General features: G+C 33.6%; 10 protein-coding genes and 2 long non-coding RNA genes across 12 annotated transcripts; 3 read left to right on the top strand and 9 right to left on the bottom strand.

Annotated features, from left to right (window-relative positions):
• The first annotated feature begins 518 nt into the window (after nucleotides 1–518).
• On the top strand, nucleotides 519–960 carry LOC141392888 (histone H2B). The gene has a single exon (XM_073965859.1). The coding sequence runs from the start codon at nucleotides 532–534 to the stop codon at nucleotides 904–906; it is 375 nt and encodes a 124-aa protein (XP_073821960.1). The 5' UTR covers nucleotides 519–531; the 3' UTR covers nucleotides 907–960.
• An 892-nt stretch (nucleotides 961–1,852) lies between these two features.
• Nucleotides 1,853–2,661, bottom strand: LOC141392887 (histone H1-like). Its single transcript, XM_073965858.1, has one exon. It carries the CDS (start codon nucleotides 2,601–2,603, stop codon nucleotides 1,926–1,928), a length of 678 nt encoding a protein of 225 aa, XP_073821959.1. The 5' UTR covers nucleotides 2,604–2,661; the 3' UTR covers nucleotides 1,853–1,925.
• A 2,120-nt stretch (nucleotides 2,662–4,781) lies between these two features.
• On the bottom strand, nucleotides 4,782–5,192 carry LOC141392299 (histone H3). The gene has a single exon (XM_073965248.1). It carries the CDS (start codon nucleotides 5,190–5,192, stop codon nucleotides 4,782–4,784), a length of 411 nt encoding a protein of 136 aa, XP_073821349.1.
• Nucleotides 5,193–6,100: 908 nt separating this feature from the next.
• Nucleotides 6,101–7,514, bottom strand: LOC141392886 (uncharacterized). Its single transcript, XR_012409908.1, has 2 exons — nucleotides 6,612–7,514; nucleotides 6,101–6,529 (listed from the first exon to the last, which is right to left on the bottom strand). It is a non-coding gene; the product is annotated as an uncharacterized lncRNA (long non-coding RNA).
• A 757-nt stretch (nucleotides 7,515–8,271) lies between these two features.
• Nucleotides 8,272–8,877, bottom strand: LOC141392298 (histone H2A-like). Its single transcript, XM_073965247.1, has 2 exons — nucleotides 8,736–8,877; nucleotides 8,272–8,627 (listed from the first exon to the last, which is right to left on the bottom strand). The coding sequence occupies exons 1-2, from the start codon at nucleotides 8,875–8,877 to the stop codon at nucleotides 8,272–8,274; spliced, it is 498 nt and encodes a 165-aa protein (XP_073821348.1).
• A 5,268-nt stretch (nucleotides 8,878–14,145) lies between these two features.
• Nucleotides 14,146–14,587, top strand: LOC141392884 (histone H2B). Its single transcript, XM_073965855.1, has one exon. It carries the CDS (start codon nucleotides 14,159–14,161, stop codon nucleotides 14,531–14,533), a length of 375 nt encoding a protein of 124 aa, XP_073821956.1. The 5' UTR covers nucleotides 14,146–14,158; the 3' UTR covers nucleotides 14,534–14,587.
• An 892-nt stretch (nucleotides 14,588–15,479) lies between these two features.
• Nucleotides 15,480–16,288, bottom strand: LOC141392885 (histone H1-like). Its single transcript, XM_073965857.1, has one exon. The coding sequence runs from the start codon at nucleotides 16,228–16,230 to the stop codon at nucleotides 15,553–15,555; it is 678 nt and encodes a 225-aa protein (XP_073821958.1). The 5' UTR covers nucleotides 16,231–16,288; the 3' UTR covers nucleotides 15,480–15,552.
• A 2,120-nt stretch (nucleotides 16,289–18,408) lies between these two features.
• On the bottom strand, nucleotides 18,409–18,819 carry LOC141392296 (histone H3). The gene has a single exon (XM_073965246.1). The coding sequence runs from the start codon at nucleotides 18,817–18,819 to the stop codon at nucleotides 18,409–18,411; it is 411 nt and encodes a 136-aa protein (XP_073821347.1).
• Nucleotides 18,820–19,727: 908 nt separating this feature from the next.
• On the bottom strand, nucleotides 19,728–21,141 carry LOC141392883 (uncharacterized). Its single transcript, XR_012409907.1, has 2 exons — nucleotides 20,239–21,141; nucleotides 19,728–20,156 (listed from the first exon to the last, which is right to left on the bottom strand). It is a non-coding gene; the product is annotated as an uncharacterized lncRNA (long non-coding RNA).
• Nucleotides 21,142–21,898: 757 nt separating this feature from the next.
• On the bottom strand, nucleotides 21,899–22,450 carry LOC141392295 (histone H2A-like). The gene is made up of 2 exons (XM_073965245.1): nucleotides 22,363–22,450; nucleotides 21,899–22,254 (listed from the first exon to the last, which is right to left on the bottom strand). The coding sequence occupies exons 1-2, from the start codon at nucleotides 22,448–22,450 to the stop codon at nucleotides 21,899–21,901; spliced, it is 444 nt and encodes a 147-aa protein (XP_073821346.1).
• An 89-nt stretch (nucleotides 22,451–22,539) lies between these two features.
• On the top strand, nucleotides 22,540–22,981 carry LOC141392881 (histone H2B). The gene has a single exon (XM_073965853.1). The coding sequence runs from the start codon at nucleotides 22,553–22,555 to the stop codon at nucleotides 22,925–22,927; it is 375 nt and encodes a 124-aa protein (XP_073821954.1). The 5' UTR covers nucleotides 22,540–22,552; the 3' UTR covers nucleotides 22,928–22,981.
• Nucleotides 22,982–23,873: 892 nt separating this feature from the next.
• LOC141392882 (histone H1-like) lies at nucleotides 23,874–24,682 on the bottom strand. The gene has a single exon (XM_073965854.1). It carries the CDS (start codon nucleotides 24,622–24,624, stop codon nucleotides 23,947–23,949), a length of 678 nt encoding a protein of 225 aa, XP_073821955.1. The 5' UTR covers nucleotides 24,625–24,682; the 3' UTR covers nucleotides 23,874–23,946.
• Between the last annotated feature and the right edge of the window lie 1,643 nt (nucleotides 24,683–26,325).

Genomic DNA, 26,325 nt, shown 5'->3' with positions numbered 1-26,325 from the left:
ACTGCTAGCGGGGTTGGTTCTGCCCGCCAGCGATGCTGAATGGCTGTAAGAAACAACCACCACTCGTTTCAGTCTTCTTGTGTATATTAAACCAAGAAAGAGATTGACCGACTACTATGCGGTTCTCACACTTAGCACTTAACCACAAGGAAATTATCAGTTTTTACGCTTTTAGCGTCTGAGATAAAATTTTGTTTTCAAATCTTTTTTGAAATAAAAGTCACTTGGTATTTTTCACCACTGTTTTTCCACTTAGTCACTTCACAGTTAGGTGTTCACTTCACAAGATCACAATACCGAATGTTGATGCCGTTACTCGAATATACCCGTACTATTTATACTTTTCTCTCGCTCATTTAATACACACACATCGAAAAATGGGGTTGTTTGGCCACTATTCCACACAGCAACTGTGACTACCTGAAACATTTGAGCATTTAATGCTTGAAATATTCTTGTTTGACGCCGTAGGTTCATCATTTGTGAACAGTGTTAAAAGTGTTTGTGTGATTAAAAAACTAAAAGTGAAAAATGCCTCCTAAAACCAGTGGTAAAGCAGCAAAGAAGGCCGGCAAAGCCCAAAAGAACATCACCAAGGGCGATAAGTCGAAGAGACGTACCAAGCGTAAGGAGAGTTACGCTATCTACATTTACAAAGTGTTGAAGCAAGTCCATCCTGATACTGGTATTTCGTCAAAGGCCATGAGCATCATGAACAGTTTCGTGAATGACATCTTCGAACGTATTGCCGCCGAAGCCTCTCGTTTGGCCCACTACAACAAGCGCTCTACCATCACCAGTCGGGAAATCCAAACCGCTGTCCGTCTATTGTTGCCCGGTGAATTGGCTAAGCACGCTGTCTCTGAAGGTACCAAGGCTGTTACTAAATACACCAGCTCCAAGTAAATGCCTTGATTTTTTCATATTTCGTCGAAATTCAACCATAAAAGGCCCTTTTCAGGGCCACAAAAAACATTTTAAAAGAGATCAAATTTTTGTCGAAACACTTATTTTCCATTATTTAATAAAGAAACTTACCAAAATAATTTTAAAATTCCTCATATTCTAGCAAAAATAATAATTTTCCCATGTATTTAGTAAATGACGCCGTCAAATCTTGTTTTGCCGTGGTTCATATTGCTTTTTTGCTTGCTTGGCTACTCTATGTGTGTACAACAACACGCCATCCACTGTATGGGTATGTGTGTGTGTGCTTGTGCGTTGTTACTTAGTATTACCGTCGGCAGTCACCACCATATCGAAAATGTATAAACGAACAACAAGTATGTATAAGCATTTTGCCTGTAATACTTCACTACGCCAATGTCAAATATGAAGCGCGAACATTTTTAAGGGGAAATTTTTTTGGTGGTGGCGCAAAAATTAACGGGACATTTTTCAATGGAAAAAATAGAAAAAGAAATAAAATAGAGTTGCAACATAACTTCATTAGAATAGAAAAACATTCCTGATTAAAATAATCTCCTTTTACCCAGCAAACAATTTTTGCAAAGAGAAAAAATTATCATTTTTGAAGATTAAATGAAAAATTCCTAAAATATGAAATTAGATGAAAATGACCATAATTAGACAAACAAAAATTAGTCACATTTATTTTATGACCCAGACTAAAATTTTAATCCCTTTGTGGTGTTATTTTGTGGAATGCCCATAATAAAACAGGCTCAATGTTAATTACCTAATAGGAAAAGTAATTAGTGAGGGTAAAATTTTTTTAAAATCAGACACGTGTGTATTTTTCTTATTTATTTAGGTAATAAAACAATAAATAGTAGTAATAATAAATAGTTTGAAGTAAAGATTTTCTCTTTTTGAATTTAATTTGTAGCCCTGAAAAGGGCTGTTAGATATTATGCTTTCGAATATCGAAAAATGTTGTCAACAAGTAATCTTTCTGGGAAAAATTACTTCTTGGCGGCGGCTTTCTTGGCAGCTGGCTTCTTTGGTGCGGCGGCTTTTTTGGGTTTAGCAGCTGCTGTTTTTGCCTTGGGTGCCTTTGGTTTGGTGGCAGATGCTTTAGCGGCGGTTTTTGCTGGTTTAGCCTTAACTGTACCGGTTTTCTTGGCGGCCTTAGCCTTTGTTTTGTCAGCCTTCTTCTTCTCAGCGGTCTTTTTGGCGGCAGATGGCTTCTTGGCAGCGGTTTTCTTTTCACCGGCGGCCTTTTTAGGGGCAGCCTTCTTCTTCTTCTCAGCAGCTGGTGCCTTCTTCTTCTTTTCAGCAGTCTTTGCTTTGGGTTCCTTGGAAGCCGAGGCGGACAATTTGAATGAACCAGAAGCACCCTTACCTTTAGTTTGGATGAGTTTTCCACTGGCAACAGCGCTCTTCAAATATTTCTTGATGAAAGGAGCCAATTTTTGGGCATCAACCTTGTAGGTGCTGGCCAAATATTTCTTGATGGCAGGCAATGATGAACCACCACGTTCCTTCAATGTTTTGATGGCGGCGTCAACCATTTGTTGGGTTGGTGGATGAGTAGGGGCAGCTGATGGTTTCTTTGCTTTGGCTGCGGCCTTCTTTGGTGCCTTTTTCTCAACAGCGGCAACTGGGGAGGCGGTGGCTTCAACAACGGCGGCGTCAGACATGATTATTCACTTTTATGTTTATATTTCACTGTAACACAAATACACTCACAAATTTATGTGTACTATTAAATTGTTATTGGCAAAGTTTTAACATGGTAGGTACATTGAAAAGATGAGAAGTGCATAGTAGTCAATAGCTATATTTTTCGAAATATTGTGTGGAAGCGTGTTTAATTTTTTACAAAAGTTTTCGTAGGAATTTAATTTTTCTGAAGAATGTTTGAATATTTTTATAAAAGATATTTTACACATTTCTTGTATAGATATCAGGCCATATTTTAACGAAAATTTGGTGTAATTTCCTTTATCCGTTTAAAAGTTATAAGCGTTTAACTTCACAGATTGTAAAAATGTAATCACAAATTTGTAACTAAATTTGAAAAAATTATGAATTTTTTCAAAAAATATTTTCCAAATTCTATTTGAGAATAAAGCCTGATATGTTTACTTTGGGATAAAATTAAAATATTGACATATTTTACATTTTCACTGTGAAAAAAATTGAAAATCTTTATGTGGTCCAAGACGGCAGAAATCCTCTTGTTGGCATATTTTCAATGAAGAAAAGTTTTTCTTCAAAGAAATTTAAAAGCTCAAATCTAATTAAGTTTTATAAAAATTTCTTAAAAAACATTTCAGAATCTGTATATTTACACCAAATTATAACATTATTCATAAAAAGTAGTTATTTCTTTGGAAAAGTTAAAAAAATCTTCCCATTACCGTATACCACCTATGGACAAACATTCACTGTCAAAGGTAATATTTTTGAAAATTGAAATATTTTTGCTAAATTAAATGAAAATCGCTCAAAAATTAATTTTTAATAAAATATGAGGACATTTTCGTTAAAATTTAGTAAACATTTCATCATTTTTTGCAAAAAATATTCTCCAAAAATAATTCTTCCTTTGCTAGTACATATCAAGGAAAAAACCATATAGAATTACTGAAGTTTTTCACACGTATATTTTTCCTGATTTCGTTAATAATTTGGATATTTTTTGCAAAAATGTATATAATAAAATAAATAAATCCCTTTTTTATGACAATTCTGTAAAAATAATACAAGATTTAAACATTTTTTTTTAAAAAGAAAATGTTTTTCTAAAATGTAGTATTACGCCTTTCAAATGGCCAAGAAATATTCGTCATATCTACGTGAGACAATTATTGATTAATATTTTCAAAAAAATTATAATTTTACAAAATTATCCTAAAATTTTACTAAATTAAAATATATATATAGCTGAAAAGAAAAAAATTGCATATTTCATTCATCATTATCTGAAAAGAAAAAATAAAACAAAACAGAGAGCATTTTCCGCCAAAAATTTTCAACCATTTTGAATGAGAAATAGTGAGAGCATTATTGCAGAGAACATTTCGCGCCAAATTTATTGAACATATGCCTCGTGGACATTAGTATACACACAAAAAGAAGTTCAATAAAACAAATATTTGTTATGAAGAAAATAAGAAGAAGAAAAAAACATTGCCTTTAAAGATGAAATTAATATTGACGCCGTCAAAAAGACCAACAGAAAAGAAAGAAGAAGAATAAATGTATACTTTAATAGGAAAATATTACTGACGCCATCAAAAACACACATAGAAAAGGAAGAAGAAGAAGAACACAAATGTGCATTTCAATGGGAAAATTTTACTGACGCCGTCAAAAATTACATATAGAAGGAAATTTCAATAAGTTTGTTCAAGAAGAAGAATAAAATGTCTTTTTAGGGAAAAATTATAACATAATTTTTGTTTTTTGTGTCAAGAAGAAGAACAAAATATTTAAATGAATAATTTTACTGACGCCGTCAAAAATTACCTATAGAAGCAAATTTCAATACTTTTTTAAGAAGCAGAAATGTGTCTTTGAAAGGGAAAATTGTAATATTATATTTTTTTTTCAAGAAGAAGAATAAAATGTGTCTTCTAATGGGAGATTTTTACTGACGCCGTCAAATATGACTCATACAAGAAAATTTTCAAATATTCCTAAAATCAGCCTCAAAAATTAAACAAACACAAAGAAAAATATTTATTTATTTAAAATGTTAAAAATGATAAATAGTTTGATGAAAAAATAATCTCTTTTTTATAAATATTTTGTGGTCCTGAAAAGGACCGATTGTTTTGTTGTAAAAAAATAGTTTTTAAAACGTCAAGAATTTAAGCACGTTCTCCACGGATACGTCTGGCCAATTGGATGTCTTTAGGCATGATGGTGACACGCTTAGCGTGGATGGCGCACAAGTTAGTATCTTCAAAAAGACCGACCAAGTATGCTTCACTGGCTTCTTGCAAGGCCATAACAGCAGAGCTCTGGAAACGCAAATCAGTTTTGAAATCTTGAGCAATTTCACGAACCAAACGTTGGAAGGGCAATTTGCGGATCAACAATTCAGTACTCTTCTGGTAACGACGGATTTCACGCAAGGCAACAGTACCAGGACGGAAACGATGAGGCTTCTTGACGCCGCCGGTGGCTGGTGCGCTCTTACGAGCGGCTTTAGTGGCCAATTGCTTACGAGGAGCCTTTCCACCAGTTGATTTACGGGCAGTTTGCTTAGTACGAGCCATTTTTCACTTTAATTTTTTTCACTTCACTTAGGTATGCACACAAACACTGTTAACACTGTAATAACTGTGCCATCCATCCATATAGCGGTATTTATAGAAAATTTCGAAGAGGCGGCTATGATTAGGGGTGGGTAAACCAGTAAAGACAGCTGTGCGCGCCCAAAATGTGTACTAACACATACACAAATACATGTGTATTCCATTAAGACTCTTGGTTAGTCAAACAGGCCAATTTTTGTATAAATAGAAGCCGCCAGCCATCGAAAAAACATTCGTTCTTGTGCTTTCGTGAAGTGTTAAGTGATTTTTAAAAAAGTGAAAAATGACTGGTCGTGGTAAAGGTGGCAAAGGCTTGGGAAAAGGTGGCGCTAAACGTCACCGTAAAGTGTTACGTGATAATATCCAGGGTATTACCAAGCCAGCTATTAGACGTTTGGCTCGCCGTGGTGGTGTAAAACGTATCTCTGGCCTCATCTACGAAGAAACCCGTGGTGTTCTGAAGGTGTTTTTGGAAAACGTTATTCGTGACGCCGTTACATACACCGAACATGCTAAGCGTAAAACCGTCACTGCTATGGATGTCGTCTATGCTTTGAAGAGACAAGGTCGTACTTTGTACGGTTTCGGCGGTTAAATATTTTCTTGACGCTATTTGGAGAATTTTTCTTTTACAACAAAACAATCGGTCCTTTTCAGGACCACAAAAAATATTTAAAAAGAGATATTTTCTTGTTGAAAATTACAAAAACATAAAAAAATTTAATAAAATATATCAAAAATAAAACTTACCTTAATATATGAAAAATAAAACTAACCATAAAATATTTTCTTTCTTATATCTTTTTTCAGTGCATTTTATTTTTTCTTTCTTTTTCCACATTTCATAAAATTTTTCAAATAATATTCCCTTTTGTCTTCAAAAATAAATGCCGTCGGCAACTCTGCTCATTTAATTTTATTTTCATAAATTTTTTTTCCATCATCAAATAATTTTCCATTTTTTCCTTCAAAAATGTTTGCCGTCGGCAAACATTACCTTTTTTCTTACAATTTTTTCTTCTTCTTTTTTTGCCTTCAAAAATATTTTACCGTCGGCAACTCTGATCATTCCTTTTTCGTAATACACAAAAATGTTCCTTTATTTCCACTAATACATGTTCTACCGGCAACTCTCATTGTTAGGGTAGCTGCTTGCTTGCTTGATAATACGACGATGTGTGTATACGCACGCTAGCGTCGGTCTGTGTGTGCGTGTGTTTGTTCATATAACTAACGCACATCAATGCTATGCCAAGCGAACAATATCTTTGACTGCGATGTTAAGTACTTATTTTTTCCTTCAAGTAAAAATTTTTGTTATTTTGTGATGAAATTATTAAAAATTGTTATTAAATTTTTTAAAAGTATAAAGAAAATTACCTTTTTTTTTAAAAAAATTGTCTTTAAATTAGTTTGAATTTTGTTAATATTTACTGCGATTTTTCTCAAAAATATATTTAAAAAAATTTTATAGCATCTCTTTTTTCAAAAAATTGCTTATGAAAAACTTCTTCTTCTTCTTATGTTTCATGATTTCATATAAAAATATTTTCTTTTACTTAATCCTCCAAAAAATCACATAATTTTCTAAATTTCTCTCACTTTATGTTGAAATTATTAGGAAAAAATTCTTCTTCTTCTTCTTATATTTCATGAACTCGCATAGAAAAATTTTATCTTTTACTTATTTATTCAAAAATCCCATAATCCTCCAAAAAATCACATAATTTTCTAAATTTCTCTCACTTTATGTTGAAATTATTGAGAATTTTCTTCTTCTTCTTCTCGTTTCACTAACTCAAATTTTCTTAAATGACCAAAAAATTACATAATTTTCTAAATTTCTCTCACTTTAGTTGAAATTATTGAAAATTTTCTTCTTCTTCTTGTTTCACTAAATCACATTTTCTTAAATGACCAAAAAAATCACATAATTTTCTAAATTTCTTTTACTTTATGTTGAAATTATTAAAAAATTTCTTCTTCTTCTTCCTATGTTTCACTAAAAATATTTTATTTTTCTCAAACGTCCCAAAAATCACATCAATTCTTTTACTTTATGTTGAAATCATTGAAAATTTTCTTCTTCTTCTTCTTATCTTTCACTAAAAATAATTTATTTTTTCTTAAATGTCCACAAAAATCACATCATTTTCTTCTATTTTATGTATTTTTGTTATTTTCTAACAATGATCCTCAATTTATTTCACAACTCTACTTTTTTCCCTTTGAAAATAAAAAATTTTTTCCGTGCGCACTTCATGTTGTCATCACTCTATTACTAACTTTATGCTTTGACAACATCACCAAAATCACACATTTCTGCATTTTTTCCTTTCCAAATACAGTTACTTTTTTCTCCTCAAAATTCGCGGCGGCAGAACACTTTTTCCATATAATTTACTCTAACAGCCACTACAACAACATCAACAACCATCATCATCGTAAGTAAAGGCATTTGGTTATTCTAACTAACAAACACACAACACCACACACACACACATTCATAACAGACATCGTCAACATACGATGAACGAACATTGGCGGGAACATCGATGAACGAATATTGGCGCGAACATCATCGATGAGACGAATGATCTCTTTTTCGCTCTCTCTCTCTTTCTCTGTCTCTCTATCTGTCTCGCTATTCCTGTGAAAACTAAAGCGACATAAAACAAACACAATTCTGTTGGGGGGTAGAAATGAAAAACAGTTACAACAAACGAACATATTTTCTAAGGAATTATGAAAGAAAAAATGTCATTTGTAAAATAATCAAGGGTTGTCGTCGATTAAGAAAAATATCATTTTTTGGGCATTTTTATTTTTTTCCCTATAAAATGTAAATATTAAATTTTTGGTCATTTTTATTCTTTCCCTATAAAATGTAAATAATGAAAATTAATAGTTTGAATAGATTTTTTCTCTTTTTAAATATTTTTTGTCGTCCTGAAAAGGACGGATTGGTTGAATTTTGTATGGATTTTTCTTCTTCTTATACGATGGTCTGTATTTTTTCCATAATACCTTTCGAGATAATTTAGGCTTTCTTTTCGGTCTTCTTGGGCAAGAGAACAGCTTGGATGTTTGGCAATACACCACCTTGGGCAATTGTGACGCCGGACAGCAATTTGTTCAATTCTTCGTCGTTGCGGATGGCCAATTGCAAGTGACGGGGAATGATACGAGTCTTCTTGTTGTCACGGGCAGCATTACCAGCCAATTCCAAAACTTCAGCAGCCAAATATTCCATGACGGCGGCTAAATATACTGGAGCACCGGCACCAACACGTTCAGCATAGTTGCCTTTGCGCAACAAACGATGAATACGACCGACGGGGAATTGAAGACCAGCACGATTTGAACGGGACTTTGCCTTTCCCTTAACTTTGCCACCTTTACCACGACCAGACATTTTCACTTAATATTTTTTTGAACACTTCACTTAGCACTGAAAAAACACAGAATGATGCCGTTACTCGAATATACCCGTACTATTTATACTTTTCTCTCGCTCATTTAATACACACACATCGAAAAATGGGGTTGTTTGGCCACTATTCCACACAGCAACTGTGACTACCTGAAACATTTGAGCATTTAATGCTTGAAATATTCTTGTTTGACGCCGTAGGTTCATCATCATTCTGTGTTTGACTGTGCTAAGTGAAGTGTCTACTAGTAAGCAAATAGAAAAGTGAAAGTGTCTTATACAATACCACAACTAGCAAAGAGATAAAAAATTTTTGTTTCAACTATAAAACAAATTTTTCGCTGTTGTGGTGTTAAGTATAAAATTGGTGTTTGTCGGCGGCTAAGAAATTTGCCGTCGACATGTCAACTATGGATGACGATGAGTCGTTGTCTGCAGTAGACGAGGCAGGAGGAACATTATTTGTCGACGCCGTTATTTTGACAAATAATAAAGAAGAAGAACGAGCCGCAACCTCCGAAGACTTTAAAGAGGTTAAGAGGAAGAAAAGCAAAAGAAAGGGTAGGAGTGATGACGACTCCTGTTATGAAAATCTAAAACTAGGAGCCCAGTTACGGGAAATCCAGAAAAAATTAGAAGATTCCGAAAAGACGAATCTATTACTTATGGAGGAATTGGAAAGAATTCGAAAAATGCAAGAAGAAGCATCACGTCAAATAATCGAATTCAACAAAAAGGAAAATAGCTATAAGAGAATTTTAGCCAATATGCAACAACAATTATCTGCAACCAACAACAACAAGGTCGCATCAACCACCACTGAAAATAGTATGGAAATTGACACTGTTGATAGACAACAAAGCCAATACCCATTGGAAGTAACGCCGTTACAACAAACTCAGCTGGACGCATGCCGAGCGCCAGCACAGGCAGGCAAGACGCCAAAGCTGCCAGGGACATCAAAGGTGCAGAGCAAAACCTCTACAACATCTCAAGTGACTGCGAATGCTGCATCAACATCAAGAACAGCAACTGCTAAAACAACATCAGCAACAAGCAAAGCTGCCAATACAAACAATGAAGGACGTGGTAAGAATCTACCAGCAATAACTGTGTACGAGTGCCAATTTAAAGAGCTTAGAGATTTGCTGAATCTGCATATAGGAAAAAATACCTTTAAAATTAAGATTATTAGAAAGTCTGTATTTTCAGTAAGAATTAATAATTTAGAGAATTTTGAAAAAGTTAGATTACTTTTGGATGCTAGAGCATACAAATTTCACACACATACACCAAAACAACTACTACCATATACAGTGCTAGTAGAACGTCTCTCTGATATTTATACCGAAGATGACATAAAAGAATATCTTCAAAATTTAGAATTTAAAGTTGTAGTAGAAAAAGCTACCAATATTACAGGAAATAGATGGATTATTAAATTAGATAGATCTACAGATATCTACAGGCTATATAAAATAAAAGATATTTTGGAATGCAATGTCGATTTCAAAAAAATGACAGGTCGGGAAGTGGTCCAATGTTTTAACTGTCAGAGATATGGTCATGTTTCACGTAATTGTGGCATGCCATATCGCTGCGTTAAATGCGGCGGACCACATGGCCCAAAAAATTGCGTAGTCCTTAACAAGGAAAATATAAAATACCAAGAGATTGCAACTGATATTGTTGCACATAGACCTCCCATTAAATGCATCAACTGCAATGTAGAGGGACATGTAGCTAGTGCACCAGAGTGCCCAAAAAGGATTGCCATCTTGCAAAAAAAACAAGAACGCAAAGAAGAAAAAGAAGCCACATATAGGGCTAGAAAGGAAGGAATGTTAGCTAAAGCAGGGCTATCTTTCTCAACAGTAACCAGAGAAAAAACCCAACCTAGCAAGCCTAATTATACTTCGTTACCTAATAAAGTAACAAAAGAAGGACCTGCACCAATGATAACTTCAGTGGCTAGCGAATGCAGAAATACTTTCGGTAAAAGTTTGACTGAATTAATGAAGGACTTGGAAAATTACCAAGATATATATAAGGAGAAGAAAGAGAAAGAAGGGGGGGCTGAAGCATTGTTAGGCCTCCTAATGTATATACAGAGGTATCAATGTTGAAGTGCATATTCCTCAATGCCAACTCTGTTGTTTCTATAGAAAGGAAACACTATTTAAACATATTTATAAAAAGGCATAAGCCGGACATTTTGCTTTTAGCTGAGCACAAAATGTCTCAAAAACATAAACTACAAATTGAGGGATATGCACTTCATAAACAGTGCAGGGTAGGCAGGATAGGGGGTGGTACTGCCATACTTATAAAGAAAAATTTTAAATATGAAGAAATTATGATTAATACAGGAGAGATAGAGTCTTGTGGGATCAAGCTCTTTAAAAGAGACGGTTCATTTATAATAATAATTTCGATGTACCTCAGACCGCATGTTGCTTTTCGGCCTTCTAGTTTAGATGAGGTCGCAAATTTAGGGGCAACCAATGAACTTATTATTGGATGCGATCTAAATGCGAAACATGCGGACTGGGGAGACAGCAGTAGCAATATTCGGGGTTGTGCACTTAGGGAATATCTCCGTTGTTGCCCTAACCTGGATATATGTCCAACAGCAGGTCCCACAAGACCCAATCGAGTTGAAGACTCATATATAGATTTTTTCATGATCTCTCCTGGAACAATCAGAACAAGCGATGAAATGTTGGTGACACATGATTTCGAATCAGATCACAATGCTGTCGAAATCGTGCTTGACATCGATAATGTTTACTTAGAAGAAGCAAAAACTTATTATAATTATGATAAAATAAATATTGAGAGGTATAGAAGAAGACTAGAATTAGGATTGGCAGAACACGAGCTGCCAACTAATAGAAACGTAACAAGTGATGAAATTGATGACTGTATACAAAATCTTAATAGAGTGTTTAAAGACACAATTGACCAATGCGTACCAAAAAGGGAAAATAAGAATAAAGTTTTAGGCGAATTGCCAGCAAACATAAAAAATTTAATAAAAGAAAGGAAAAGATTAAGGCATATCTTACGAAGAACCGCAGATCCTGAGAGGTATAATATAATTAGGGCCGACATAAGGAACTTAGGCGTTATTATAAAGGAATTAATTATCACATTTGAAAGTGACCGTTATAGAACACATTTGGAAGGAATTAGACTTAATTCCTCCACATATTTTAAAGTAAAGGCAGCAGCAGGGCTGACACTTAGAGAAACAATGAAATCGCTTATTAACGATAGAGGGATTCATATAACTAATAATGAAGAGAAAGCTGAACTCATGGCAAGTCATCTGCAGAGCATTCATCAGATTGAGGATACTTCGACGGACAACGCCTTCCACAGCCTTGTTAATGAGACCGTGGAGGGAATTGAAAGTCGTACCCCACTGCTGAGTTTTGGAGATGACTATGCCGCAGATGGCTCAGTGGTAGGTAATCGGTCCGTATGGAATAAGGGCGGGTTTGTTACACCAGATAAAATTACGGAAGCTATAAAAAAAAGATCTTCCAAGAAGTCATGTGGAATGGACGGTATTCCTGATGTGGCTCTCAAGAAAGCGGGATATGTGGTTTGCACTTTCCTTTCCATTTTATTTAATCATGCCTTAAATATTGGATACTTTCCAAGGGAATGGAAAAAGGCACTGGTAATACCCATAAAAAAACAGAACACAGATGGGAAACATTGTGAGGATTATAGACCCATTTCTCTCTTGTCCCCATTCAGCAAACTATTTGAGTATTTTTTATTACAAAAAATAAAACATACAATTGAAGAGCGCAATATACTAAAAGATTGTCAATTTGGCTTTAGGCCACAACACTCTACCTCTCATGCTCTAGTGGCATTTACAAATTATGTCACAGATGGGTACAAGAGAGCAATGGGTACTATGGCAGTGGGGCTAGATTTCACAAAGGCCTTTGATAGAGCATGGCAAGAAGGGATTTTGTACAAATTAAAAAGCTTTGGCTTTGACGATCAGACCTGTAGGATGGTAGCAGGCTTCCTAAAGGATAGGCATTTCAGGGTTAAAGTTAATGAAAGTATGTCTGGACAGCATCCGGTAACAGCAGGTGTCCCGCAAGGGTCACTGCTAGGACCGGTGCTGTACAACATATTCATTAGCGATATACCTGATCCACCTGAAGGTGGCCTGTTGCTGACCTATGCGGATGACGTCATTATAGCAATGAGTGGTCGTTATGCAAATACTGTTGAAAGAAGAGTCAACTTATATATGCAAGAACTCTGTACATATTTCAAAAAATGGCAACTTAAACTAAATGTACCAAAATGTGTTGCAGTAGCATTAAGCGGGAAAAAGAGAGCAACCTATCCTAATTTTAGAAAACATGTACCTGTTGTTAAGGCAGATAACCAAACTATTGGCCAATCAGATAGGATTAAATACCTAGGTGTTGTATTTAATAAAAACTTTGATTTCTGTCGACATGTTGATCATGTCTTAAACAAGGCAAAAAATATGTACTATTCGTACCAAAGATTATTTAAAATGAGAGGAGGACTTTCCCCTCAAATAAAACTGTTAATATATAGGCAAATAATAAGGCCTACAATTGCGTATGCCTTTCCAGCATGGGCTGATGTATCTTCGTCTCAGATGGAGAGGATACGGGTATTCGAGAGGAAGGTTATTTCGTCTGCTCTGGGACTGAGAACCAGAGTAAATAGTCGAGGCGAATATAGGAGTCCATCTAATAAAAAGATTTATGAATCTATTAATTTCAAGAGAATAGATGTATTTATGGTCAATGGAGCCATCAAATTCTTTGAAAAATGTCAATCCAATGAAAATATTATAATACAGGAATTTTTGAATAATGAGGAAGAGTTCCAAGTGCTTAGCACGAGGAAACATCTACCACCAATTGCTTTAATGACGTTTAATGATGAGGGTATACTCCATCAGGGAGACAAACTAATTTACTACCATAGAAGGTATAAAAGATTTGACGCTAGAACTGACCCTGTATATAGTACAGAACAGTGAAAAATAAATTGTATGTATATAGTGTAAATAGTTAATTTTAAGTTTTAGTAATAAAAATTAGTTATAAGTTATTATTTTATTATTATTATTATTATATTATATGAAACAACAAAACTGTACAATTTTGGCCTTTTTTAAAATTTTGGGCAATACAACTTGAATGTTAAATGGATTAAAAAAAAAAAGAAAGTTTGTTAGCACTTGTATGCAACACAAAGAATAAGTAATGTCAGTATATTCATGTACCACAGAGTACCAAGAATAGGTTTATTTACTAATAAATGTATACTTTAGCCGTTAAGTATTTGAATTGTAACAAATGGAAAAGAAATGAATTAATAAATGGCAATATTAAAATGCAAAATGCAAATGCCGTAGGTTCATCATTTGTGAACAGTGTTAAAAGTGTTTGTGTGATTAAAAAACTAAAAGTGAAAAATGCCTCCTAAAACCAGTGGTAAAGCAGCAAAGAAGGCCGGCAAAGCCCAAAAGAACATCACCAAGGGCGATAAGTCGAAGAGACGTACCAAGCGTAAGGAGAGTTACGCTATCTACATTTACAAAGTGTTGAAGCAAGTCCATCCTGATACTGGTATTTCGTCAAAGGCCATGAGCATCATGAACAGTTTCGTGAATGACATCTTCGAACGTATTGCCGCCGAAGCCTCTCGTTTGGCCCACTACAACAAGCGCTCTACCATCACCAGTCGGGAAATCCAAACCGCTGTCCGTCTATTGTTGCCCGGTGAATTGGCTAAGCACGCTGTCTCTGAAGGTACCAAGGCTGTTACTAAATACACCAGCTCCAAGTAAATGCCTTGATTTTTTCATATTTCGTCGAAATTCAACCATAAAAGGCCCTTTTCAGGGCCACAAAAAACATTTTAAAAGAGATCAAATTTTTGTCGAAACACTTATTTTCCATTATTTAATAAAGAAACTTACCAAAATAATTTTAAAATTCCTCATATTCTAGCAAAAATAATAATTTTCCCATGTATTTAGTAAATGACGCCGTCAAATCTTGTTTTGCCGTGGTTCATATTGCTTTTTTGCTTGCTTGGCTACTCTATGTGTGTACAACAACACGCCATCCACTGTATGGGTATGTGTGTGTGTGCTTGTGCGTTGTTACTTAGTATTACCGTCGGCAGTCACCACCATATCGAAAATGTATAAACGAACAACAAGTATGTATAAGCATTTTGCCTGTAATACTTCACTACGCCAATGTCAAATATGAAGCGCGAACATTTTTAAGGGGAAATTTTTTTGGTGGTGGCGCAAAAATTAACGGGACATTTTTCAATGGAAAAAATAGAAAAAGAAATAAAATAGAGTTGCAACATAACTTCATTAGAATAGAAAAACATTCCTGATTAAAATAATCTCCTTTTACCCAGCAAACAATTTTTGCAAAGAGAAAAAATTATCATTTTTGAAGATTAAATGAAAAATTCCTAAAATATGAAATTAGATGAAAATGACCATAATTAGACAAACAAAAATTAGTCACATTTATTTTATGACCCAGACTAAAATTTTAATCCCTTTGTGGTGTTATTTTGTGGAATGCCCATAATAAAACAGGCTCAATGTTAATTACCTAATAGGAAAAGTAATTAGTGAGGGTAAAATTTTTTTAAAATCAGACACGTGTGTATTTTTCTTATTTATTTAGGTAATAAAACAATAAATAGTAGTAATAATAAATAGTTTGAAGTAAAGATTTTCTCTTTTTGAATTTAATTTGTAGCCCTGAAAAGGGCTGTTAGATATTATGCTTTCGAATATCGAAAAATGTTGTCAACAAGTAATCTTTCTGGGAAAAATTACTTCTTGGCGGCGGCTTTCTTGGCAGCTGGCTTCTTTGGTGCGGCGGCTTTTTTGGGTTTAGCAGCTGCTGTTTTTGCCTTGGGTGCCTTTGGTTTGGTGGCAGATGCTTTAGCGGCGGTTTTTGCTGGTTTAGCCTTAACTGTACCGGTTTTCTTGGCGGCCTTAGCCTTTGTTTTGTCAGCCTTCTTCTTCTCAGCGGTCTTTTTGGCGGCAGATGGCTTCTTGGCAGCGGTTTTCTTTTCACCGGCGGCCTTTTTAGGGGCAGCCTTCTTCTTCTTCTCAGCAGCTGGTGCCTTCTTCTTCTTTTCAGCAGTCTTTGCTTTGGGTTCCTTGGAAGCCGAGGCGGACAATTTGAATGAACCAGAAGCACCCTTACCTTTAGTTTGGATGAGTTTTCCACTGGCAACAGCGCTCTTCAAATATTTCTTGATGAAAGGAGCCAATTTTTGGGCATCAACCTTGTAGGTGCTGGCCAAATATTTCTTGATGGCAGGCAATGATGAACCACCACGTTCCTTCAATGTTTTGATGGCGGCGTCAACCATTTGTTGGGTTGGTGGATGAGTAGGGGCAGCTGATGGTTTCTTTGCTTTGGCTGCGGCCTTCTTTGGTGCCTTTTTCTCAACAGCGGCAACTGGGGAGGCGGTGGCTTCAACAACGGCGGCGTCAGACATGATTATTCACTTTTATGTTTATATTTCACTGTAACACAAATACACTCACAAATTTATGTGTACTATTAAATTGTTATTGGCAAAGTTTTAACATGGTAGGTACATTGAAAAGATGAGAAGTGCATAGTAGTCAATAGCTATATTTTTCGAAATATTGTGTGGAAGCGTGTTTAATTTTTTACAAAAGTTTTCGTAGGAATTTAATTTTTCTGAAGAATGTTTGAATATTTTTATAAAAGATATTTTACACATTTCTTGTATAGATATCAGGCCATATTTTAACGAAAATTTGGTGTAATTTCCTTTATCCGTTTAAAAGTTATAAGCGTTTAACTTCACAGATTGTAAAAATGTAATCACAAATTTGTAACTAAATTTGAAAAAATTATGAATTTTTTCAAAAAATATTTTCCAAATTCTATTTGAGAATAAAGCCTGATATGTTTACTTTGGGATAAAATTAAAATATTGACATATTTTACATTTTCACTGTGAAAAAAATTGAAAATCTTTATGTGGTCCAAGACGGCAGAAATCCTCTTGTTGGCATATTTTCAATGAAGAAAAGTTTTTCTTCAAAGAAATTTAAAAGCTCAAATCTAATTAAGTTTTATAAAAATTTCTTAAAAAACATTTCAGAATCTGTATATTTACACCAAATTATAACATTATTCATAAAAAGTAGTTATTTCTTTGGAAAAGTTAAAAAAATCTTCCCATTACCGTATACCACCTATGGACAAACATTCACTGTCAAAGGTAATATTTTTGAAAATTGAAATATTTTTGCTAAATTAAATGAAAATCGCTCAAAAATTAATTTTTAATAAAATATGAGGACATTTTCGTTAAAATTTAGTAAACATTTCATCATTTTTTGCAAAAAATATTCTCCAAAAATAATTCTTCCTTTGCTAGTACATATCAAGGAAAAAACCATATAGAATTACTGAAGTTTTTCACACGTATATTTTTCCTGATTTCGTTAATAATTTGGATATTTTTTGCAAAAATGTATATAATAAAATAAATAAATCCCTTTTTTATGACAATTCTGTAAAAATAATACAAGATTTAAACATTTTTTTTTAAAAAGAAAATGTTTTTCTAAAATGTAGTATTACGCCTTTCAAATGGCCAAGAAATATTCGTCATATCTACGTGAGACAATTATTGATTAATATTTTCAAAAAAATTATAATTTTACAAAATTATCCTAAAATTTTACTAAATTAAAATATATATATAGCTGAAAAGAAAAAAATTGCATATTTCATTCATCATTATCTGAAAAGAAAAAATAAAACAAAACAGAGAGCATTTTCCGCCAAAAATTTTCAACCATTTTGAATGAGAAATAGTGAGAGCATTATTGCAGAGAACATTTCGCGCCAAATTTATTGAACATATGCCTCGTGGACATTAGTATACACACAAAAAGAAGTTCAATAAAACAAATATTTGTTATGAAGAAAATAAGAAGAAGAAAAAAACATTGCCTTTAAAGATGAAATTAATATTGACGCCGTCAAAAAGACCAACAGAAAAGAAAGAAGAAGAATAAATGTATACTTTAATAGGAAAATATTACTGACGCCATCAAAAACACACATAGAAAAGGAAGAAGAAGAAGAACACAAATGTGCATTTCAATGGGAAAATTTTACTGACGCCGTCAAAAATTACATATAGAAGGAAATTTCAATAAGTTTGTTCAAGAAGAAGAATAAAATGTCTTTTTAGGGAAAAATTATAACATAATTTTTGTTTTTTGTGTCAAGAAGAAGAACAAAATATTTAAATGAATAATTTTACTGACGCCGTCAAAAATTACCTATAGAAGCAAATTTCAATACTTTTTTAAGAAGCAGAAATGTGTCTTTGAAAGGGAAAATTGTAATATTATATTTTTTTTTCAAGAAGAAGAATAAAATGTGTCTTCTAATGGGAGATTTTTACTGACGCCGTCAAATATGACTCATACAAGAAAATTTTCAAATATTCCTAAAATCAGCCTCAAAAATTAAACAAACACAAAGAAAAATATTTATTTATTTAAAATGTTAAAAATGATAAATAGTTTGATGAAAAAATAATCTCTTTTTTATAAATATTTTGTGGTCCTGAAAAGGACCGATTGTTTTGTTGTAAAAAAATAGTTTTTAAAACGTCAAGAATTTAAGCACGTTCTCCACGGATACGTCTGGCCAATTGGATGTCTTTAGGCATGATGGTGACACGCTTAGCGTGGATGGCGCACAAGTTAGTATCTTCAAAAAGACCGACCAAGTATGCTTCACTGGCTTCTTGCAAGGCCATAACAGCAGAGCTCTGGAAACGCAAATCAGTTTTGAAATCTTGAGCAATTTCACGAACCAAACGTTGGAAGGGCAATTTGCGGATCAACAATTCAGTACTCTTCTGGTAACGACGGATTTCACGCAAGGCAACAGTACCAGGACGGAAACGATGAGGCTTCTTGACGCCGCCGGTGGCTGGTGCGCTCTTACGAGCGGCTTTAGTGGCCAATTGCTTACGAGGAGCCTTTCCACCAGTTGATTTACGGGCAGTTTGCTTAGTACGAGCCATTTTTCACTTTAATTTTTTTCACTTCACTTAGGTATGCACACAAACACTGTTAACACTGTAATAACTGTGCCATCCATCCATATAGCGGTATTTATAGAAAATTTCGAAGAGGCGGCTATGATTAGGGGTGGGTAAACCAGTAAAGACAGCTGTGCGCGCCCAAAATGTGTACTAACACATACACAAATACATGTGTATTCCATTAAGACTCTTGGTTAGTCAAACAGGCCAATTTTTGTATAAATAGAAGCCGCCAGCCATCGAAAAAACATTCGTTCTTGTGCTTTCGTGAAGTGTTAAGTGATTTTTAAAAAAGTGAAAAATGACTGGTCGTGGTAAAGGTGGCAAAGGCTTGGGAAAAGGTGGCGCTAAACGTCACCGTAAAGTGTTACGTGATAATATCCAGGGTATTACCAAGCCAGCTATTAGACGTTTGGCTCGCCGTGGTGGTGTAAAACGTATCTCTGGCCTCATCTACGAAGAAACCCGTGGTGTTCTGAAGGTGTTTTTGGAAAACGTTATTCGTGACGCCGTTACATACACCGAACATGCTAAGCGTAAAACCGTCACTGCTATGGATGTCGTCTATGCTTTGAAGAGACAAGGTCGTACTTTGTACGGTTTCGGCGGTTAAATATTTTCTTGACGCTATTTGGAGAATTTTTCTTTTACAACAAAACAATCGGTCCTTTTCAGGACCACAAAAAATATTTAAAAAGAGATATTTTCTTGTTGAAAATTACAAAAACATAAAAAAATTTAATAAAATATATCAAAAATAAAACTTACCTTAATATATGAAAAATAAAACTAACCATAAAATATTTTCTTTCTTATATCTTTTTTCAGTGCATTTTATTTTTTCTTTCTTTTTCCACATTTCATAAAATTTTTCAAATAATATTCCCTTTTGTCTTCAAAAATAAATGCCGTCGGCAACTCTGCTCATTTAATTTTATTTTCATAAATTTTTTTTCCATCATCAAATAATTTTCCATTTTTTCCTTCAAAAATGTTTGCCGTCGGCAAACATTACCTTTTTTCTTACAATTTTTTCTTCTTCTTTTTTTGCCTTCAAAAATATTTTACCGTCGGCAACTCTGATCATTCCTTTTTCGTAATACACAAAAATGTTCCTTTATTTCCACTAATACATGTTCTACCGGCAACTCTCATTGTTAGGGTAGCTGCTTGCTTGCTTGATAATACGACGATGTGTGTATACGCACGCTAGCGTCGGTCTGTGTGTGCGTGTGTTTGTTCATATAACTAACGCACATCAATGCTATGCCAAGCGAACAATATCTTTGACTGCGATGTTAAGTACTTATTTTTTCCTTCAAGTAAAAATTTTTGTTATTTTGTGATGAAATTATTAAAAATTGTTATTAAATTTTTTAAAAGTATAAAGAAAATTACCTTTTTTTTTAAAAAAATTGTCTTTAAATTAGTTTGAATTTTGTTAATATTTACTGCGATTTTTCTCAAAAATATATTTAAAAAAATTTTATAGCATCTCTTTTTTCAAAAAATTGCTTATGAAAAACTTCTTCTTCTTCTTATGTTTCATGATTTCATATAAAAATATTTTCTTTTACTTAATCCTCCAAAAAATCACATAATTTTCTAAATTTCTCTCACTTTATGTTGAAATTATTAGGAAAAAATTCTTCTTCTTCTTCTTATATTTCATGAACTCGCATAGAAAAATTTTATCTTTTACTTATTTATTCAAAAATCCCATAATCCTCCAAAAAATCACATAATTTTCTAAATTTCTCTCACTTTATGTTGAAATTATTGAGAATTTTCTTCTTCTTCTTCTCGTTTCACTAACTCAAATTTTCTTAAATGACCAAAAAATTACATAATTTTCTAAATTTCTCTCACTTTAGTTGAAATTATTGAAAATTTTCTTCTTCTTCTTGTTTCACTAAATCACATTTTCTTAAATGACCAAAAAAATCACATAATTTTCTAAATTTCTTTTACTTTATGTTGAAATTATTAAAAAATTTCTTCTTCTTCTTCCTATGTTTCACTAAAAATATTTTATTTTTCTCAAACGTCCCAAAAATCACATCAATTCTTTTACTTTATGTTGAAATCATTGAAAATTTTCTTCTTCTTCTTCTTATCTTTCACTAAAAATAATTTATTTTTTCTTAAATGTCCACAAAAATCACATCATTTTCTTCTATTTTATGTATTTTTGTTATTTTCTAACAATGATCCTCAATTTATTTCACAACTCTACTTTTTTCCCTTTGAAAATAAAAAATTTTTTCCGTGCGCACTTCATGTTGTCATCACTCTATTACTAACTTTATGCTTTGACAACATCACCAAAATCACACATTTCTGCATTTTTTCCTTTCCAAATACAGTTACTTTTTTCTCCTCAAAATTCGCGGCGGCAGAACACTTTTTCCATATAATTTACTCTAACAGCCACTACAACAACATCAACAACCATCATCATCGTAAGTAAAGGCATTTGGTTATTCTAACTAACAAACACACAACACCACACACACACACATTCATAACAGACATCGTCAACATACGATGAACGAACATTGGCGGGAACATCGATGAACGAATATTGGCGCGAACATCATCGATGAGACGAATGATCTCTTTTTCGCTCTCTCTCTCTTTCTCTGTCTCTCTATCTGTCTCGCTATTCCTGTGAAAACTAAAGCGACATAAAACAAACACAATTCTGTTGGGGGGTAGAAATGAAAAACAGTTACAACAAACGAACATATTTTCTAAGGAATTATGAAAGAAAAAATGTCATTTGTAAAATAATCAAGGGTTGTCGTCGATTAAGAAAAATATCATTTTTTGGGCATTTTTATTTTTTTCCCTATAAAATGTAAATATTAAATTTTTGGTCATTTTTATTCTTTCCCTATAAAATGTAAATAATGAAAATTAATAGTTTGAATAGATTTTTTCTCTTTTTAAATATTTTTTGTCGTCCTGAAAAGGACGGATTGGTTGAATTTTGTATGGATTTTTCTTCTTCTTATACGATGGTCTGTATTTTTTCCATAATACCTTTCGAGATAATTTAGGCTTTCTTTTCGGTCTTCTTGGGCAAGAGAACAGCTTGGATGTTTGGCAATACACCACCTTGGGCAATTGTGACGCCGGACAGCAATTTGTTCAATTCTTCGTCGTTGCGGATGGCCAATTGCAAGTGACGGGGAATGATACGAGTCTTCTTGTTGTCACGGGCAGCATTACCAGCCAATTCCAAAACTTCAGCAGCCAAATATTCCATGACGGCGGCTAAATATACTGGAGCACCGGCACCAACACGTTCAGCATAGTTGCCTTTGCGCAACAAACGATGAATACGACCGACGGGGAATTGAAGACCAGCACGATTTGAACGGGACTTTGCCTTTCCCTTAACTTTGCCACCTTTACCACGACCAGACATTTTCACTTAATATTTTTTTGAACACTTCACTTAGCACTGAAAAAACACAGAATGATGCCGTTACTCGAATATACCCGTACTATTTATACTTTTCTCTCGCTCATTTAATACACACACATCGAAAAATGGGGTTGTTTGGCCACTATTCCACACAGCAACTGTGACTACCTGAAACATTTGAGCATTTAATGCTTGAAATATTCTTGTTTGACGCCGTAGGTTCATCATTTGTGAACAGTGTTAAAAGTGTTTGTGTGATTAAAAAACTAAAAGTGAAAAATGCCTCCTAAAACCAGTGGTAAAGCAGCAAAGAAGGCCGGCAAAGCCCAAAAGAACATCACCAAGGGCGATAAGTCGAAGAGACGTACCAAGCGTAAGGAGAGTTACGCTATCTACATTTACAAAGTGTTGAAGCAAGTCCATCCTGATACTGGTATTTCGTCAAAGGCCATGAGCATCATGAACAGTTTCGTGAATGACATCTTCGAACGTATTGCCGCCGAAGCCTCTCGTTTGGCCCACTACAACAAGCGCTCTACCATCACCAGTCGGGAAATCCAAACCGCTGTCCGTCTATTGTTGCCCGGTGAATTGGCTAAGCACGCTGTCTCTGAAGGTACCAAGGCTGTTACTAAATACACCAGCTCCAAGTAAATGCCTTGATTTTTTCATATTTCGTCGAAATTCAACCATAAAAGGCCCTTTTCAGGGCCACAAAAAACATTTTAAAAGAGATCAAATTTTTGTCGAAACACTTATTTTCCATTATTTAATAAAGAAACTTACCAAAATAATTTTAAAATTCCTCATATTCTAGCAAAAATAATAATTTTCCCATGTATTTAGTAAATGACGCCGTCAAATCTTGTTTTGCCGTGGTTCATATTGCTTTTTTGCTTGCTTGGCTACTCTATGTGTGTACAACAACACGCCATCCACTGTATGGGTATGTGTGTGTGTGCTTGTGCGTTGTTACTTAGTATTACCGTCGGCAGTCACCACCATATCGAAAATGTATAAACGAACAACAAGTATGTATAAGCATTTTGCCTGTAATACTTCACTACGCCAATGTCAAATATGAAGCGCGAACATTTTTAAGGGGAAATTTTTTTGGTGGTGGCGCAAAAATTAACGGGACATTTTTCAATGGAAAAAATAGAAAAAGAAATAAAATAGAGTTGCAACATAACTTCATTAGAATAGAAAAACATTCCTGATTAAAATAATCTCCTTTTACCCAGCAAACAATTTTTGCAAAGAGAAAAAATTATCATTTTTGAAGATTAAATGAAAAATTCCTAAAATATGAAATTAGATGAAAATGACCATAATTAGACAAACAAAAATTAGTCACATTTATTTTATGACCCAGACTAAAATTTTAATCCCTTTGTGGTGTTATTTTGTGGAATGCCCATAATAAAACAGGCTCAATGTTAATTACCTAATAGGAAAAGTAATTAGTGAGGGTAAAATTTTTTTAAAATCAGACACGTGTGTATTTTTCTTATTTATTTAGGTAATAAAACAATAAATAGTAGTAATAATAAATAGTTTGAAGTAAAGATTTTCTCTTTTTGAATTTAATTTGTAGCCCTGAAAAGGGCTGTTAGATATTATGCTTTCGAATATCGAAAAATGTTGTCAACAAGTAATCTTTCTGGGAAAAATTACTTCTTGGCGGCGGCTTTCTTGGCAGCTGGCTTCTTTGGTGCGGCGGCTTTTTTGGGTTTAGCAGCTGCTGTTTTTGCCTTGGGTGCCTTTGGTTTGGTGGCAGATGCTTTAGCGGCGGTTTTTGCTGGTTTAGCCTTAACTGTACCGGTTTTCTTGGCGGCCTTAGCCTTTGTTTTGTCAGCCTTCTTCTTCTCAGCGGTCTTTTTGGCGGCAGATGGCTTCTTGGCAGCGGTTTTCTTTTCACCGGCGGCCTTTTTAGGGGCAGCCTTCTTCTTCTTCTCAGCAGCTGGTGCCTTCTTCTTCTTTTCAGCAGTCTTTGCTTTGGGTTCCTTGGAAGCCGAGGCGGACAATTTGAATGAACCAGAAGCACCCTTACCTTTAGTTTGGATGAGTTTTCCACTGGCAACAGCGCTCTTCAAATATTTCTTGATGAAAGGAGCCAATTTTTGGGCATCAACCTTGTAGGTGCTGGCCAAATATTTCTTGATGGCAGGCAATGATGAACCACCACGTTCCTTCAATGTTTTGATGGCGGCGTCAACCATTTGTTGGGTTGGTGGATGAGTAGGGGCAGCTGATGGTTTCTTTGCTTTGGCTGCGGCCTTCTTTGGTGCCTTTTTCTCAACAGCGGCAACTGGGGAGGCGGTGGCTTCAACAACGGCGGCGTCAGACATGATTATTCACTTTTATGTTTATATTTCACTGTAACACAAATACACTCACAAATTTATGTGTACTATTAAATTGTTATTGGCAAAGTTTTAACATGGTAGGTACATTGAAAAGATGAGAAGTGCATAGTAGTCAATAGCTATATTTTTCGAAATATTGTGTGGAAGCGTGTTTAATTTTTTACAAAAGTTTTCGTAGGAATTTAATTTTTCTGAAGAATGTTTGAATATTTTTATAAAAGATATTTTACACATTTCTTGTATAGATATCAGGCCATATTTTAACGAAAATTTGGTGTAATTTCCTTTATCCGTTTAAAAGTTATAAGCGTTTAACTTCACAGATTGTAAAAATGTAATCACAAATTTGTAACTAAATTTGAAAAAATTATGAATTTTTTCAAAAAATATTTTCCAAATTCTATTTGAGAATAAAGCCTGATATGTTTACTTTGGGATAAAATTAAAATATTGACATATTTTACATTTTCACTGTGAAAAAAATTGAAAATCTTTATGTGGTCCAAGACGGCAGAAATCCTCTTGTTGGCATATTTTCAATGAAGAAAAGTTTTTCTTCAAAGAAATTTAAAAGCTCAAATCTAATTAAGTTTTATAAAAATTTCTTAAAAAACATTTCAGAATCTGTATATTTACACCAAATTATAACATTATTCATAAAAAGTAGTTATTTCTTTGGAAAAGTTAAAAAAATCTTCCCATTACCGTATACCACCTATGGACAAACATTCACTGTCAAAGGTAATATTTTTGAAAATTGAAATATTTTTGCTAAATTAAATGAAAATCGCTCAAAAATTAATTTTTAATAAAATATGAGGACATTTTCGTTAAAATTTAGTAAACATTTCATCATTTTTTGCAAAAAATATTCTCCAAAAATAATTCTTCCTTTGCTAGTACATATCAAGGAAAAAACCATATAGAATTACTGAAGTTTTTCACACGTATATTTTTCCTGATTTCGTTAATAATTTGGATATTTTTTGCAAAAATGTATATAATAAAATAAATAAATCCCTTTTTTATGACAATTCTGTAAAAATAATACAAGATTTAAACATTTTTTTTTAAAAAGAAAATGTTTTTCTAAAATGTAGTATTACGCCTTTCAAATGGCCAAGAAATATTCGTCATATCTACGTGAGACAATTATTGATTAATATTTTCAAAAAAATTATAATTTTACAAAATTATCCTAAAATTTTACTAAATTAAAATATATATATAGCTGAAAAGAAAAAAATTGCATATTTCATTCATCATTATCTGAAAAGAAAAAATAAAACAAAACAGAGAGCATTTTCCGCCAAAAATTTTCAACCATTTTGAATGAGAAATAGTGAGAGCATTATTGCAGAGAACATTTCGCGCCAAATTTATTGAACATATGCCTCGTGGACATTAGTATACACACAAAAAGAAGTTCAATAAAACAAATATTTGTTATGAAGAAAATAAGAAGAAGAAAAAAACATTGCCTTTAAAGATGAAATTAATATTGACGCCGTCAAAAAGACCAACAGAAAAGAAAGAAGAAGAATAAATGTATACTTTAATAGGAAAATATTACTGACGCCATCAAAAACACACATAGAAAAGGAAGAAGAAGAAGAACACAAATGTGCATTTCAATGGGAAAATTTTACTGACGCCGTCAAAAATTACATATAGAAGGAAATT

The sequence above is a fragment of the Musca autumnalis genome, unplaced genomic scaffold (genome assembly GCF_047663935.1).
Source record: "Musca autumnalis isolate F117 unplaced genomic scaffold, ASM4766393v1 scaffold_2, whole genome shotgun sequence".
Taxonomy (NCBI): Eukaryota; Metazoa; Arthropoda; class Insecta; order Diptera; family Muscidae; genus Musca; species Musca autumnalis.
The sequence above is the reverse complement of the archived record's forward strand: the minus strand, read 5'-3'. Positions and strand labels throughout refer to the sequence as shown.